Source organism: Pongo pygmaeus, chromosome 7 (assembly GCF_028885625.2).
Source record: "Pongo pygmaeus isolate AG05252 chromosome 7, NHGRI_mPonPyg2-v2.0_pri, whole genome shotgun sequence".
Lineage (NCBI taxonomy): Eukaryota > Metazoa > Chordata > Mammalia > Primates > Hominidae > Pongo > Pongo pygmaeus.
In genome coordinates this window covers 92,189,147-92,203,739 of record NC_072380.2, presented here as the reverse complement: position 1 = coordinate 92,203,739, position 14,593 = coordinate 92,189,147, and the positions used below count along the sequence as shown (strand labels likewise).

Below are 14,593 nucleotides of genomic sequence, written 5' to 3'. Positions count from 1 at the left end.
ACCAGTGAACAAACTGGTAGGCTGGAGCCCCAGGGCCAGGGCAAGTACTCCTGCAGGGCCCATCTTTCTCAAGGCTCATATTCTTTTCCCATATCCTCAGTCACTTGGGCCCTGCTGTCAACAGAAAGGCCCTCTACGGCCTAGAGACACACTTTTTCAAAAGTCTGGATGCTGTTGCTTATCCAGTAGATTAGAAGCCTTTAGCTAATTGATACCCACCAAAGTTAAGCTTAATTCGTTGAACACAACATCTTTGAAAATTTCCCTGTCAACTGTTGTCTACTCCCAACATAGACAATCCTCCTGCTAGTCAATTAGTCAGCTCCAGTAAACCTTAACAGCCAGACCTACTTCATGACAGAGAGTAGCTAGTTCTGTACCTGAATTATTTCTTTGTTAAATCAAGGCCTATCCTGACTAGACTTTCATTGAGGATTTACTAAGTCTTTTATATGCATTATTTCCTACAATCTTCCCAGCCATCCTTTGAGGTAGGAACTACGGTGATTCCTCTTTTACAGTAATGATTGAGGAGCTGAATACCTTGCCTAGGGTTACATAATGATCATAGAGTTGTTCACTTACAAGGAGTGTTCTTAAACACTGTCCGTTTGTTATCCTAGTTTTAATTAGTTCCCACCAGTAAACTGGCTTTCTTTACCCATTAATATGGTATGATACATGCTCTCTGTACAGAATTCTGCTTTTTCTTCATCTTTTCTTAGAAAGTTAGAAAGCTCCAAGATTTTGAGATCTTTTTCTGTGTCATAACCACTGATTTAGGAAGTCCAAATGGGCAAGGACAACTAGATGCAGATAACCTCTATAAAATAGAATTTGATAGGGGAAATGAATGCTTATCAAAGTTAGAGTTTCTATTAGGAACTACTAATTCCTTCTTAGTGGTGAAGACAAAAATAAGTCACTATTCTACCCTGTTTTGTCTTACTTTAAAGGCATAAGAATTATTCAAAGATACTTATATTATTCAAAATATGCCTAACACTATTTTTTTGAATTTTATTATTTGAATGTTTTTTCCTGGATAGTAAAAAGTTTAAAATAATGTCATTGTCTAATCTCCAGGAAATTGCCTCAACCTCCTATTTCCATCAAAATAAAAACAAAAGCAAACAATAAAGCTCTTATTTACAATTTAAATCATAAAGAGATGGTTTGATATTTTTTATTCAGAAATCCTGAAGTGTGTACTTTTTTTTGCAGAATTTTATTCCAAAGATATTTGACAATAGATGATATTTAGAATAAGATATTAGCATTTAGAACAAAGTCACCCTAGAGATACCAATCTGCACAAAAGCAATTTCTTTTCTCAGATTAGAAGCAAAAATATCATCAGCTTGCATCCTGGTCACTGTGTAGTCACACCTGTTTTGACAGGAATGACCCAGAGATCAGGGAATACTTGGAACATTCTAAGTAACACATTGTCAACACCTATGCTGCTCCTCAAGATTTAAAATAAGTGAATGCAGCTTTGAGATTGGAAGCCAAGTTAAGGAGCACATATGACAAGTGGTGGAATGCAGACTTGTCCAAAGACTTCAGACCCCCAGTTTGCAAAACAAGTTGCAGATGTGTTATATAGCATTTGAAAGTACATATTTACTAAAATGTTCTACAAACATATAGAATGCTTGCTACATATAGTGTATAGTGTAGTACAGTGTTACAAAGTGGAAGTTCAAAAGTACAACACTGACAGAGATTAAAGAGTAACACAGGAACAGAAAATGGTAGCTCCATGTGTCCTCATATAGGAGAAGAGGGTGATTTAGGACTTGCCTACCTAGGGAAGTGATTAATATACTAAAATACCTGTGTTGCCTAGTTAATTAAGTGATCCTCCTATCTGAAACACAACTTAGCTGGCCATCTATCCAGGAAATCATGTCCAGAATAATCTTTAGCTTCAGATTTGAGTCAGATAAAGAAGCTAATTATGCATAATGGATATTGTTATCTGTAATAAGTCAGGGCACCTATGGATGTGGTAAGTCACTGAGAGTGTTGTACTTCATGGTCTACCAGAGTTAAATGATGATAGGTAGACTGAAAGATAATCAAATCTTAAATTTGTTACTGTACACCTGACCTACCTTCTGGCTGCTCTTTTTTTAATCTGGTTTCCAGCTTTCATGCTTTCTGGTGTTGGAGAACTATTAGGCTTTCTGGGTCACAGAATCATAACTTTTAGAAATGGAAGGATCTTGAAAGTCATCTAATTCAACCCTTAACTGAATTCAAACTCCACCATTACCACAAAGGTCATCCATTTTGAAAATTCCCTGTGATTTCCACCATTAATACACAAAAAAACAACCTATTCCCTTTCCAGCCAGCTCTGTTAGAAGTTCTTTCTCGTATTGAACTGCTATGAATCTGCCATCCTAAAGCTTCTACCCGTTTGTCTTATTCTGCTTTTGGGGGGACGGGGGCATACAATATATAGTCACATAAAATAAGTACTGTCACCTTTTTAATATTAAACCCTTGCAAATTCAGACAGGTTTAGGGTCCTTTTGCTGTTTTTTTCCAGTCTGCTAAATGCCTTCCTTCTCTTCAATTCTTCATTCAACGTAATACAGTATTCTTTCACCGTCCTCTTCTTGATAGGTTCCGATTATTAATGACCCTGTAATTGTGTTGTGTGGAGCAGGTCACAGTAGTCTAGATATGGTCAGAAAAGTGAAAGGAGATTGAGATTATTATGCAGAGTATACATTATAGAATAGAATATATACTTCTAATTCAGCCTAAAATTACATTAGCTTATTGGGGGAGCAAAACTACATTGTTGATTCTTATTGAGCTTGTGATGATCTAAAACCACCTTCTCACATGAAGTGGCTTTAAAGGGCTTGCTTTTCTGTACTTATGTAGTTGATTTTTATTTTTAATTTAACAGAATTTTCTAGGCTGCAGTACCCTCAGTTTTTAATAAAGAGCATGAACTGTAGTGTTTTTTTGTTTTGTTTTGTTTTTTGTTTGTTTGTTTGTGAGACGGAGTCTCGCTTTGTTACTCAGGCTGGAGTGCAGTGGCAAAATCTTGGCTAACTGCAGTCTCCGCCTCCTGGGTTCAAGCGATTCTCCTGTCTCAGCTTCTCAAGTAGCTAGGACTACAGGCATGCGCCACCATGCCCAGCTAATTTTTGTATTTTTAGTAGAGACAGGGTTTCACTATGTGTTGGCCAGAGTGGTCTTGAACTTCTGACCTCAGGTGATCCACCCGCCTCAGCCTCCCAAAGTGCTGGGATTACAGGCGTGAACCACCACGCCTGGCCTGTAGTGTTTAATTAATGTACTCAGGCTGGGCATGGTGGCTTATGCCTGTAATCCCAGCACTTTGGGAGGCCGAGGCAGGTGGATCACTTGAGGCCAGGAGTTCAAGACCAGCCTGGGCAATGTGGTGAAACCTCATCTCTACTAAAAATACAAAAAATTAGCCAGGTGTGGTGGCACACACCTATAATCCCAGCTACTTGGGAGGCTGAGGCACAAGAATTTCTTGAACCCGGGAGGTGGAGGTTGCAGTGAGCTGAGATTGTGCCACAGTATTCCAGTCTGAGTGACAGAGACTGTGTCTCAAAAAATATATGTATCTATACTCCGAATTGGGGGTGCAGAGGGCAAATATCAAACACAACCTATGATCAAGTCACAAACTCTATTCTAAGCCCTGAAAGTCTCTTTTTGTTTTTAATTTAATCTAATTTTAGACAGGTGCTCACTCCATTGCCCAGGCTGGAGAGCAGTGGCATGATCATGGCTCACCACAGACTTGAACTCCTGGGCTCAAGAGCTCCTCCTGCCTCAGCCTCCCCAGTAGCTAGAACTACAGGCACTCACCACCACACCTGGCTAATTTTTAATTTTTTTTTATTTTGTAGAGGAAAGGGCTTGCTGTGATGACCAGGCTGATTTCAAACTCTTGGACTCAATCTATCCTCCTGCCTCAGCCTCCCAAAGTGCTGGTATTACAGGTGTGAGTCATCACGCCCAGCCGAGAGTCTTTTTCAAATCTACTTAACCTAAGCCTGGTCAGCATGGGATAGTAGTCTTTGTGCTCCACCTTTCCGCTTCTGCTTCCCTCATTGACCCTGGTTCTTGTCCTACAGAAGAGGCTATTTAAAGCACTCTGGATTGCATGGAATCTGCAGCATGGGTCTCATTCTTTTATGAAAGATTTTTTCCTCTCTCTGACCATTGCCAGCCTACATACTCTACTGCAATAACAGTCTCTTAAGTATTTGGCTTTCCAAAAGGGATCCATGAAGTCTCATCTCTTGTTGAAAAGACAAAGAAATCACGACAGACCTAAAGTAGTTCTTCCCACCGAGGGAATTAGTGGAATACGACTTTTCCCTCCATCTTTGCCTCCTGGGTTGAGAGGAGAGGAGAGGGGATAGTCTCTCTAATTCTTGTTGGTATCCTCTTACTTCATATAGGTATTGAACAAGTGTTTGTTGAAAATTCAACAATACCTATTTAATAAGTAACTAATTCAGAGAGACAGAAACAAGATTTAACCAAACCTGAAAATAGGTGGTACAACAAATTTAGAAGTTTTCTGTTCTCTTAATGTAGTCAAAAGTGCAGGGGATTAGGAATCTGGAGACAGAGGTTTTACCATGGAAGGACATTATTAAGGACATTTTAGGCATGTGGAAATCAGGAAATAACATTTGCCATCAAGCAGTTGTCAAGCCAAAACTTGACTCTTGTGTATGGAGCAAGTGTTATGTTCTCGAGCATTGTGCTAGTGATTTTGAAAATCTTACGTCTTTTGGTCATGAAAGTACAACCTTAATGACAGTAAACCTTATGTAGCCAAGCTAAAATGATTCAGCCTTTTGTTTAGGTGAAAATACCTGTTAATCTCTTTAATTTTCATAATGGAAAAACAGTTTTGCCCTGTCATAGCTGATAGTTAAAACACGTAGTTCTAACTTTGACCTTCTACATAATGTCTAAACTGCATGCACTTGTAAGGAAATTAAGGCTTGAATTAAGCAAGATTCAGCCTGGCTCCAAACTACCACAAACCATTTGGAGAATAGCTGCTGAACACATTAATCAGTGATTTTGTTGAACAGTCGGGAGACCAGACTCATATGCGAAGTGTTTTCCCAAATGTGTGTGAATCTCCAGCTCTACCCTATTGATTTTGCTGGAGCAGGTCTGGGTTGGACCCCAGGCCATCAGTATTTTCTTTTTAAGAAAAGCAACTTTAAAAATATTCCACAGATATTCTATGATAGCTCCCAGCTCAGGCTCCCCACAGATATACCAAGTCTGTCACTGTAAACTACAGAGTAATCTCTGGACCTTATTATCCCCTCCCTCTGCCCCAAATCCCCAAACTCAAAGAATGCCTTCAATAAGTTTTGCTCTCCTGTCATTTATTTTATATATGTTGAAGGTTGCTACTAGACTTGTCCACTTGAATAGTATTCTAGTATCTTTAGTAAAACCATATTTGAAGTGACTGTCCTTTTGGTTGCCTATTGTACTTTATAAATAAGTATTGATGTGGCGAATTATGTAAGCTTCTATTTATTGTGTATTTATTATGTGCCATGCACTTTTCATACCTTAATGCTTTAAGCCTCTTGTCAGACTTGCAAGGTGTTGCATATTGCAGATGAGTAAACAGCTCAGAACAGGTAGATTTCTTGTACTTGGTCACAGTCAAACCTCTGTGCTACACTGAAAAAACTTGTTTCAGTCAATAAATGTATATATTTTCTTTTCTCTTAAAATGAAAACTGCAGACTCCAAAACGTATCCCTTTTTGCTTAAAAGTCATACTACTGCCAAGTTTGATCCCAATTTTAGTCATCAGCATATTTCAGGTACCTGAAAGCATTTACTCCTTCTGTTTTTTTGGGTTTTTTCCCCCTTTCCATATGTATGTATTCATATTTGACTAGCAAAAAGTATTTAGTTTTTTAATAAAAATAGACTTGATATGATGGTTGTTATGGCTCATAAGTGACAGGGTTTTCTTTTTTCTCTTTTCTTTTCTTTCTTTTTTTCTTTTTTTTTTTTTTCTTTTCTTTTCTCTACAGGGTCTTGCTCTGTCACCCAGGCCTGAGTGTAGTGGTGTAATCTTGGCTTACTGTAGCCTCGACCAGCCAGGCTCAAGCAATCCTCCCACCTTAGCCTTCCAAGTGGCTGGGACCACAGACGCATGCCACCATGCCTGGCTAATTTCTGTATTTTTTGTAGAGATGGGATTTTGCCATGTTGCCCAGGCTGGTCTTGAACTCTGAACTCAAGCAGTCCTCCTGCCTCAGTCTCCCAAAGTGCTGGGATTACAGGCATTACAGGCATGAGCCACCATGGCTAGCCGTCCCTCATTTCTTGACACATCTTCTTTTGTAACCTGAGAAAAAATTATAACTGTCATAACTGATACCATTTATAATGTATTATATGCATATTCCACATTATTAAAAAATGAAATCATTCACTACACATTTTTAAATGCTCCATTTTCACATTTTATAAAATAAATCAATGCTTGAACAAAAGACAAAACTTCTGTTTGTGGTGGCACAAAATACTAGCCCAGCAAGGTTAAAAAGAACTTGAAAATTATATATTCATAGTAGAATTTTAGAACAAGATTAAAATCTTTATCCAGGATAATTGCAGTTTGAGGAAATGTGTTTTGGTATATGAACAGTATCTTTTGCTCATTGCCATGAGAGTATGTAGATTTCCAACGGGCCAGTTATACATATTATTTGGCCTCATGGTAGGCACACTCTAGATAGTATTTTTAAGTGATAATCGTTAGTTTTTTTTTTTTCAAAGGACTTTTGGGAATAATTCAGGTAGTAAAAATTATGATTATAATAATTTTTATATCTCAATTTACATCTTCTAATGGCCTAGGATAATAAATTAGGACTTAAGATGTGTGCTGTATTTGAAATTTTAATGATGACTAAAAATATTGGAGAGGAGTAGAACTTTTTGAACACCCTGTCATGTTTATTTTGTTAATCTTGGCTTCTGTGCTTGATGGTGTACAGTACAGATAGTACAGTGATGAACAATATTAAAACACATAGCAATACTAAAACACAGTTTAAATAATTAGCCACTTATTCAATAGATTGTGTAGAAATCAGTTAGAGGTTACGTAATGTTACATGCTTATGATCATCTAGGGAATAAAAACAACTAATGAGAGACTTTTTATAGGCATCTTACAGATTGAATGGAAAGAAGCAATAGACTAGACAGGTCAAGGGAACATGGCAGATGGTACTTTGAAAAAGTGGGGCAAACCTGAAATAAACCAAGTAGTCTGCATATAAAGATTCATTTGTTAATTGAATGTTCAAGATTATTACAGTGTTTTATATAGCTAATAAAAAGGCTTAAAAGTTTGCATTTTGCGTATACAATCAATTTTGCATGTAATATCACTTTACGTTGTATCAATTGTAATTGATACAATTGTTTAAAAGTAGAATAAAGTCATCCAACTGCAAAAGATCTAAGGTCTTTTCTGACCCTGTGCTTTTTAACAATGATGAAATTGAAGCCCAGACAGTTTATTTAAAGAAGAAAATACACACACATTCCTACTTACTCACACACATACACACAGGGACGTGGCTGCTGACTTCACATATAGATTGGTATGACTGTGAGCATTTGTATGAATTAGAAAAATAAACAAATTGATGTTAATTAAACCTTTAGAAATGTTTTTCTTCCTCTTGAAAAGAGAGAAAATGGAAACTTTTCTTCTGTAGTCTTAAAACTCTAATTAAGGAATTGTGAGAAAGCCAGAAAAATATCTGAATGATTTTAACTTAGTAGGATGAAAACATAGATGGTTAATGATTTCAAAAGAACTATTTTAAAACTTCTGAGAATTATGATTACAGCAAGACAGCAAATTTGACTAGCAAAGTCAGAATTCCTCACAGGTATTCTCTTTGGATACCGAGGTTCAATCCAAGCTTTGTATTTGTTGGCTTTGTATTACTTAATATATTTGTATCAAAGAACTAGTCAGAGAGATTCTCTCTATTTTAAGTCTGTGAGAACCATCAGTAGCATGCACTGACAGATGTTAAAGAATGTCTGTGGAAAGAATGTCAGAAACCTCTCCAAAGGAAAGTCTTTAAACCATGCCCTTAATACAGAAATGCAAAACCGGATTTAATTGCCCTTTTCCTATACAACTCAGACATGCAGTCTCGTTTACTGCAGCATATGGCCTGAGAAAGTGCACAGTGGAAGAGAGCAGTCTTGGTAAAGGCTGAGATTGAATCCATTTAGGCTGGAGTTCACAAAGATCAGTCAGAAGCAAGCACTTGAAGTTAAAAGAAACACACCAAGCAGTAAAAACACAGGCTATTTTCGTTTTGAATGTGCTCAGTGGAGACATCCTATTTGCCTTTCAAGACAGCAGTATTCTTTGGTTTTAATAGGAAATACAAGATTTCTGAAAAACTGCTGCCTGGGGGGCTTTTTTCCCCAATTAAAAAAAATGTAAAAAATAACATTGCACGAGGCAGTAGATATTGTTTTTAATGATAATTTATTTGAAAGTAGCCATTTTTCTAATGGATAATATTAAAATAATGAGTTGAATAGCAGCAATATGGCTTATATTTTATTTCATAGGAAAGACATTATAAGACTGTATGGAGTGATAAATTCTTACCACTCCTAAAGGGTTTATGTTTACTGTTCTTTCAAGAGGTCATAAGTAATTGAAAACGTAAGGAGGAGCAGAAGAATCTATGAATCCTCTTACAACACTGTGTGGCATTAAGCCAGTAGCTTTACTTCCGTGTACCATAATTTTTCTATCTGTAACATGGAGGATATATCTAGTTTTTTAAAACGAAGACACAAAATATTACCTATGATGTCAAATACACATATATACATATATGCATGTAAACATATAGAAGGACTAGAAAATGTGACTGACTTCATCATTTTCCAGATTTTACAAAAGGACATTTATTTCTAAAATCAGAAAAAGTAACTTCTCAAAAAAAGCTGAATAGCCTAAATGTTTACTTGATGGACCATATGTAAATTTCTTCAGAATACCCAAATATTATTTGGAGACTATTCATATGTAGTCTACCAAAATTATTTTCCAGTGACTTTTTTGAGAACTTTGTTTCTTCATTTTCTGTTTATATAAAGTTATTTTAATTTTAAAATTAAATTAGAATATATAAAGTATATATTTAGACTGTTAAAGATTTGTGATTTTTAACCAGCAGTACTTCCACTCTTGCTATTCTATAATGTTGATGTTTAACTTTTAAAATAATTGATTGAGGAAGAAAGGCAAATGGGTATCAGTTTTCATTTGGTATTATAAAATACTTGAATATTTTATTGACTAAATTGAGTCATCATGTGTTTGGGCTGGCATTACACTTTCATTCATAATTTATTTTTTAACTAATAAAAATTGTACATATTTATTGGGTATAACATGCTATTTTGAAGTATGTATACGTTGTGGGATAGCCAAATTGAGCTAATTTACAAATGCATTACCTCATGTACTTAATCATTTTTGATGATGAGAACACAAAATATACTCACTTAGCAGTTTCCAAGTCTATAACATATTGTTATTAACTGTCATCACCATGATGTACAGTAGATCTCTTGAACTTACTCCTCCTGTCTAACTGAAATTTTGCATCCTTTGACTAACATCCTTTGACCTGGTAATCACAGGAGCTGTAGTTCTCTCTACTTCAAGGTGTTCAACTTTTTTAGATTTCACATATAAGTGAGAGATCATGTGGGGTTTGTCATGCTGTGCCTGGTTTATAAAGTCCTCCAGGTTCATCTAACTGGCATTACATTTTAATAACAATGCAACCAATCCCAAATACTGAGTACTTTACACTTAGAATTTATTCCATTTTGCTTTTGTAAAATTTTACTTTAAAATAAAGTTTTAGCAAATCAATAAACGTAATCCAGCATATAAACAGAACCAATGACAAAAACCACATGATTATCTCAATAGATGCAGAAAAGGCCTTTGACAAAATTCAACAAACCTTCATACTAAAAACTCTCAATAAATTAGGTATTGATGGGATGTATCTCAAAATAATAAGAGCTATCTATGACAGACCCACAGCCAATATCATACTGAGTGGGCAAAAACTGGAAGCATTCCCTTTGAAAACTGGCACAAGACAGGGATGCCCTCTCTCACCACTCCTATTCAACATACTGTTGGAAGTTCTGGCCAGGGCAATCAGGCAGGAGAAGGAAATAAAGGGTATTGAATTAGGAAAAGAGGAAGTCAAATTGTCCCTGTTTGCAGACGACATGATTGTATATCTAGAAAACCCCATTGTCTCAGCCCCAAATCTCCTTAAGCTGATAAGCAACTTCAGCAAAGTCTCAGGATACAAAATCAATGTGCAAAAATCACAAGCATTCTTTTACACCAATAACAGACAAACAGAGAGCCAAATCATGAGTGAACTCCCATTCACAATTGCTTCAAAGAGAATAAAATACCTAGGAATCCAACTTACAAGGGATGTGAAGGACCTCTTCAAGGAGAACTACAAACCACTGCTCAATGAAATAAAAGAGGATACAAACAAATGGAAGAACATTCCATGCTCATGGGTAGGAAGAATCAATATTGTGAAAATGTCCATACTGCCCAAGGTAATTTATAGATTCAATGCCATCCCCATCAAGCTACCAATGACTTTCTTCACAGAATTGGAAAAAACTACTTTAAAGTTCCTATGGAACCAAAAAAGAGCCCGCATCACCAACTCAATCCTAACCCAAAAGAACAAAGCTGGAGGCATCAAGCTACCTGACTTGAAACTATACTACAAGGCTACAGTAACCAAAACAGCATGGTACTGGTACCAAAACAGAGATATAGACCAACGGAACAGAACAGAGCCCTCGGAAATAATGCTGCGTATCTACAACTATCTGATCTTTGACAAACCTGACAAAAACAAGAAATGGGGAAAAGATTCCCTATTTAATAAATGGTGCTGGGAAAACTGGCTAGCCATATGTAGAAAGCTGAAACTGGATCCCTTCCTTATACCTTATACAAAAATCAATTCAAGATGGATTAAAGACTTACATGTTAGACCTAAAACCATAAAAACCCTAGAAGAAAACCTAGGCATTACCATTCAGGACATAGGCATGGGCAAGGACTTCATGTCTAAAACACCAAAAGCAATGGCAACAAAAGCCAGAATTGACAAATGGGATCTAATTAAACTAAAGGGCTTCTGCACAGCAAAAGAAACTACCATCAGAGTGAAGAGGTAACCTACAGAATGGGAGAAAATTTTTGCGACCTACTCATCTGACAAAGGGCTAATATCCAGAATCTACAATGAACTCAAACAAATTTACAAAAAAAAAAAAACCCCATCAAAAAGTGGGTGAAGGATATGAACAGACACTTCTCAAAAGAAGACATTTATGCAACCAAAAGACACATGAAAAAATGCTCATCATCACTGGCCATCAGAGAAATGCAAATCAAAACCACAATGAGATACCATCTCACACCAGTTAGAATGGCGCTCATTAAAAAGTCAGGGAACAACAGGTGCTAGAGAGGATGTGGAGAAATAGGAACACTTTTACACTGTTGGTGGGACTGTAAACTAGTTCAACCATTGTGGAAGTCAGTGTGGCGATTCCTCAGGGATCTAGAACTAGAAATACCATTTAACCCAGCCATCCCATTACTGGGTATATACCCAAAGGATTATAAAACATGCTGCTATAAAGACACATGCACATGTATGTTTATTGCGGCACTATTCACAATAGCAAAGACTTGGAACCAACCCAAATGTCCAACAATGATAGACTGGATTAAGAAAATATGGCACATATATACCATGGAATACTATGCAGCCATAAAAAATGATGAGTTCATGTCCTTTGTAGGGACATGGATGAAGCTGGAAACCATCATTCTCAGCAAACTATCGTAAGGACAAATAACCAAACACCGCATGTTCTCACGCATAGATGGGAATTGAACAATGAGAACACATGGACACAGAAAGGGGAACATCACACACCGGGGCCTGTCGTGGGGTGGGGGGAGAGGGGAGGTATAGCATTAGGAGATATACCTAACGTAAATGACGAGTTAAATGGGTGCAGCACACCAACGTGGCCCATGTATACATATGTAACAAACCTGCACGTTGTGCACATGTACCCTAAAACTTAAAGTGTAATAAAAAAAAAATAAAAGTTTTAATTTTAGAAGGAAAATGTATCTGAAACTTTTTCCCTTGATACTCTCTGACTTTAATTGACAAATTAAAGCAAACACCAGTTTTAAGAACTGTCTTGCTTGAATTTCTGTTTACTGTCGTTTTAAAATCTTTAAAGGCAACTTTTAAGATGAAAATTCTAGAGCTGGCAGTGACTCACACCTGTTATCCCCAAAATTTAGGAGGCCAAGGTGGCAGGGTCACTAGAGGCCAGGAGTTTGAGACTAGCCTGGCCTGGGCAACATAGAGAGACCCTAACTCTGAAATTAGCTGGCCGTGGTGGTACATGCTTGTAGTCTTAGCTGCTTAGGAGGCTGAAGCAGGAGAGTCGCTTGAGCCCAGAAGTTTGAAGTTACGGTAAGCTCTTATTGCGCCACTGTACTCCCGCCTGGGTAACAGAGTGAAACCCTGTCTTTTTTTTTCAAAACAAAAAAGTTGGGCGGTGGGGGCTTTTCTGATACAATCAAATTACTTTTATGTCAAATACAGCTATTTCTAAGGTACCAGTGTTAACTTCATCTTGAGCTAACACAAATTAAAATTAGAATTTGGTTGTTGTTGTTAAACTAGTTGTTCATGTTATCATATTCAGAATTAATGGATTTTTTTTTTTTTTTTTTACTATTTAGGAAATACCAGAAAGGAACCAGGGTCCGGTTGCGGCTATTAGATCTTGAACTTACGTCTAGGTTCCTGGGAGCAACAACAGATACAACTGTACTAGAGGCTAATGCAGTTCTCTTAGGAATCCAGGAGAGTAAAGACTCAAGATCAAAAGAAGAACATCATGAAAAATAAATGAACTTTGCTTAGTGGATTGACTCCTTTGCTGAAGTCAGGTATTCATCAAGAATGCAATTAGACTAATTGTGAATAAATGATTGAATGAAGATATAATAAATAAAAGCTATAATTATAGATAACTCTTACTAGAATTTTCTTTAGCAATATTCCCACCCCCCACCCCTTGTTTTGCTCTTAATGTTTTTTTTCCTTTGGTGGGGATAGTATACACTGTACTAAGAAATTGTCATTCAATAAATACGTTTTGAGTGCGCTCTATGTGCATGGTACTAGTTTAAACAACAGTAAACAAATTAGACAAAATTGCCTGCCTTGTGGCCCTTACATTCCACTGGGGAAAACAGGCAATAAATAAGTAAAATATATAGTATGTTAGACAGTGATACATGGCTAAGGAGAAAAAGGAAGCAAGGAATGGGGTTACAAGATGTCTGAGTGACAGGTTGCTAGCTACGTGGGTCTCTGAAGAAGAGTTTTCCAGCAGAAGGAGCGACTAGTGCAAAGCCCCTGAGACACAACTGCACCTATCCAGATTAAGGACCAGGGAGGAAGCCACTGTAGAAGCACAAAAAAAGTAGGAGATGAACAGAGAGGTGAGGGAGGCTCCGTAGGTCCTAGTATGCACTTTGGCATTTATTTACTGATTGAGATGGCAGGTCATTGGAGGATTCTGAGCAGAGGAAGGATATAATCTGACATTTTAGCAGGATCCCTTTGAGTAAGTTAGCTGTGTAGACCTAAGATGAACAAGGACAGCCACAGCAAGACCTGTAAGGCGACTATCCTTGTAATCCAGGCAAGAGATGATGGCAGCTTGGACCAGGGTAGTAGCAGTGGAATTGATGAGAAGTGGTTGAAATCTGGATATATTTTGAAGATGGAGCCCGTGGGATTTCCTAACACATTGCATATGGAATATGTGAGAAAGGAAGGAGTGAGGATGACAACAAGGTTTTTGGCCTGCACAACTGGAAGACTTTCATTGCCTTTAACTGAGGTAGGTAAGAGCAGGTTTGAGAGAACTATTCAGAACTCAATTTTGGACATGTTAAATTTGAGGTGCATATTAGCCATCTAACTGGAGATGTTCTGAAGGCGGTTGGATATATGGCTCTGGAGTTCACGAGAGAGCTCTGGATGAAAGAAAGAGACTTGCAAATCATAAACATGTAATCATACTTCACAAATGATGTAGGTCAAGAAACAGGCGGGGTTCTTGACCTGGCCTAGGCAATTTTGTTTCTTATGGTATTAATCGAAGTCACCTGTCTGGCTGCTCTAGTAAAGTCCAAGACAGCTTCACTCACATGTCTAGTACTTTGGCAGGGGTGCTTGAAAGGTTAGGTTCAGCTGGGACAGTCAGCCAGAGCACCTACACATGGCCTGTCCAGCATGGCAGTCTTGGGGTAGATGGCTCTCATGATGCTGGCTTTCCCCAGTGGGAGCATTCCATAAGAACC

General features: G+C 37.4%; 1 protein-coding gene across 8 annotated transcripts in view; it reads left to right on the top strand.

The window, feature by feature from the left end:
• The window catches only part of TPD52 (tumor protein D52), a 381,723-nt gene that overhangs the window by 244,430 nt on the left and 122,700 nt on the right, over nucleotides 1–14,593 (top strand). For 5 of the 8 annotated variants that reach the window (XR_010127244.1, XR_010127243.1, XR_010127242.1 and 2 more), the window contains exons 3-4: nucleotides 12,959–13,168; nucleotides 13,930–14,130. Coding sequence is in view for 3 of the 8 variants with exons in the window: in XM_054498026.2 (XP_054354001.1) it covers nucleotides 12,959–13,127 (169 nt within the window). In the remaining 5 variants the exon portion in view is untranslated. Of the gene's footprint in view, nucleotides 1–12,958; nucleotides 13,392–13,929; nucleotides 14,131–14,593 lie in introns of those variants that run through there. The other 3 variants (XM_054498026.2, XM_063668931.1, XM_063668928.1) reach the window with 1 other exon arrangement.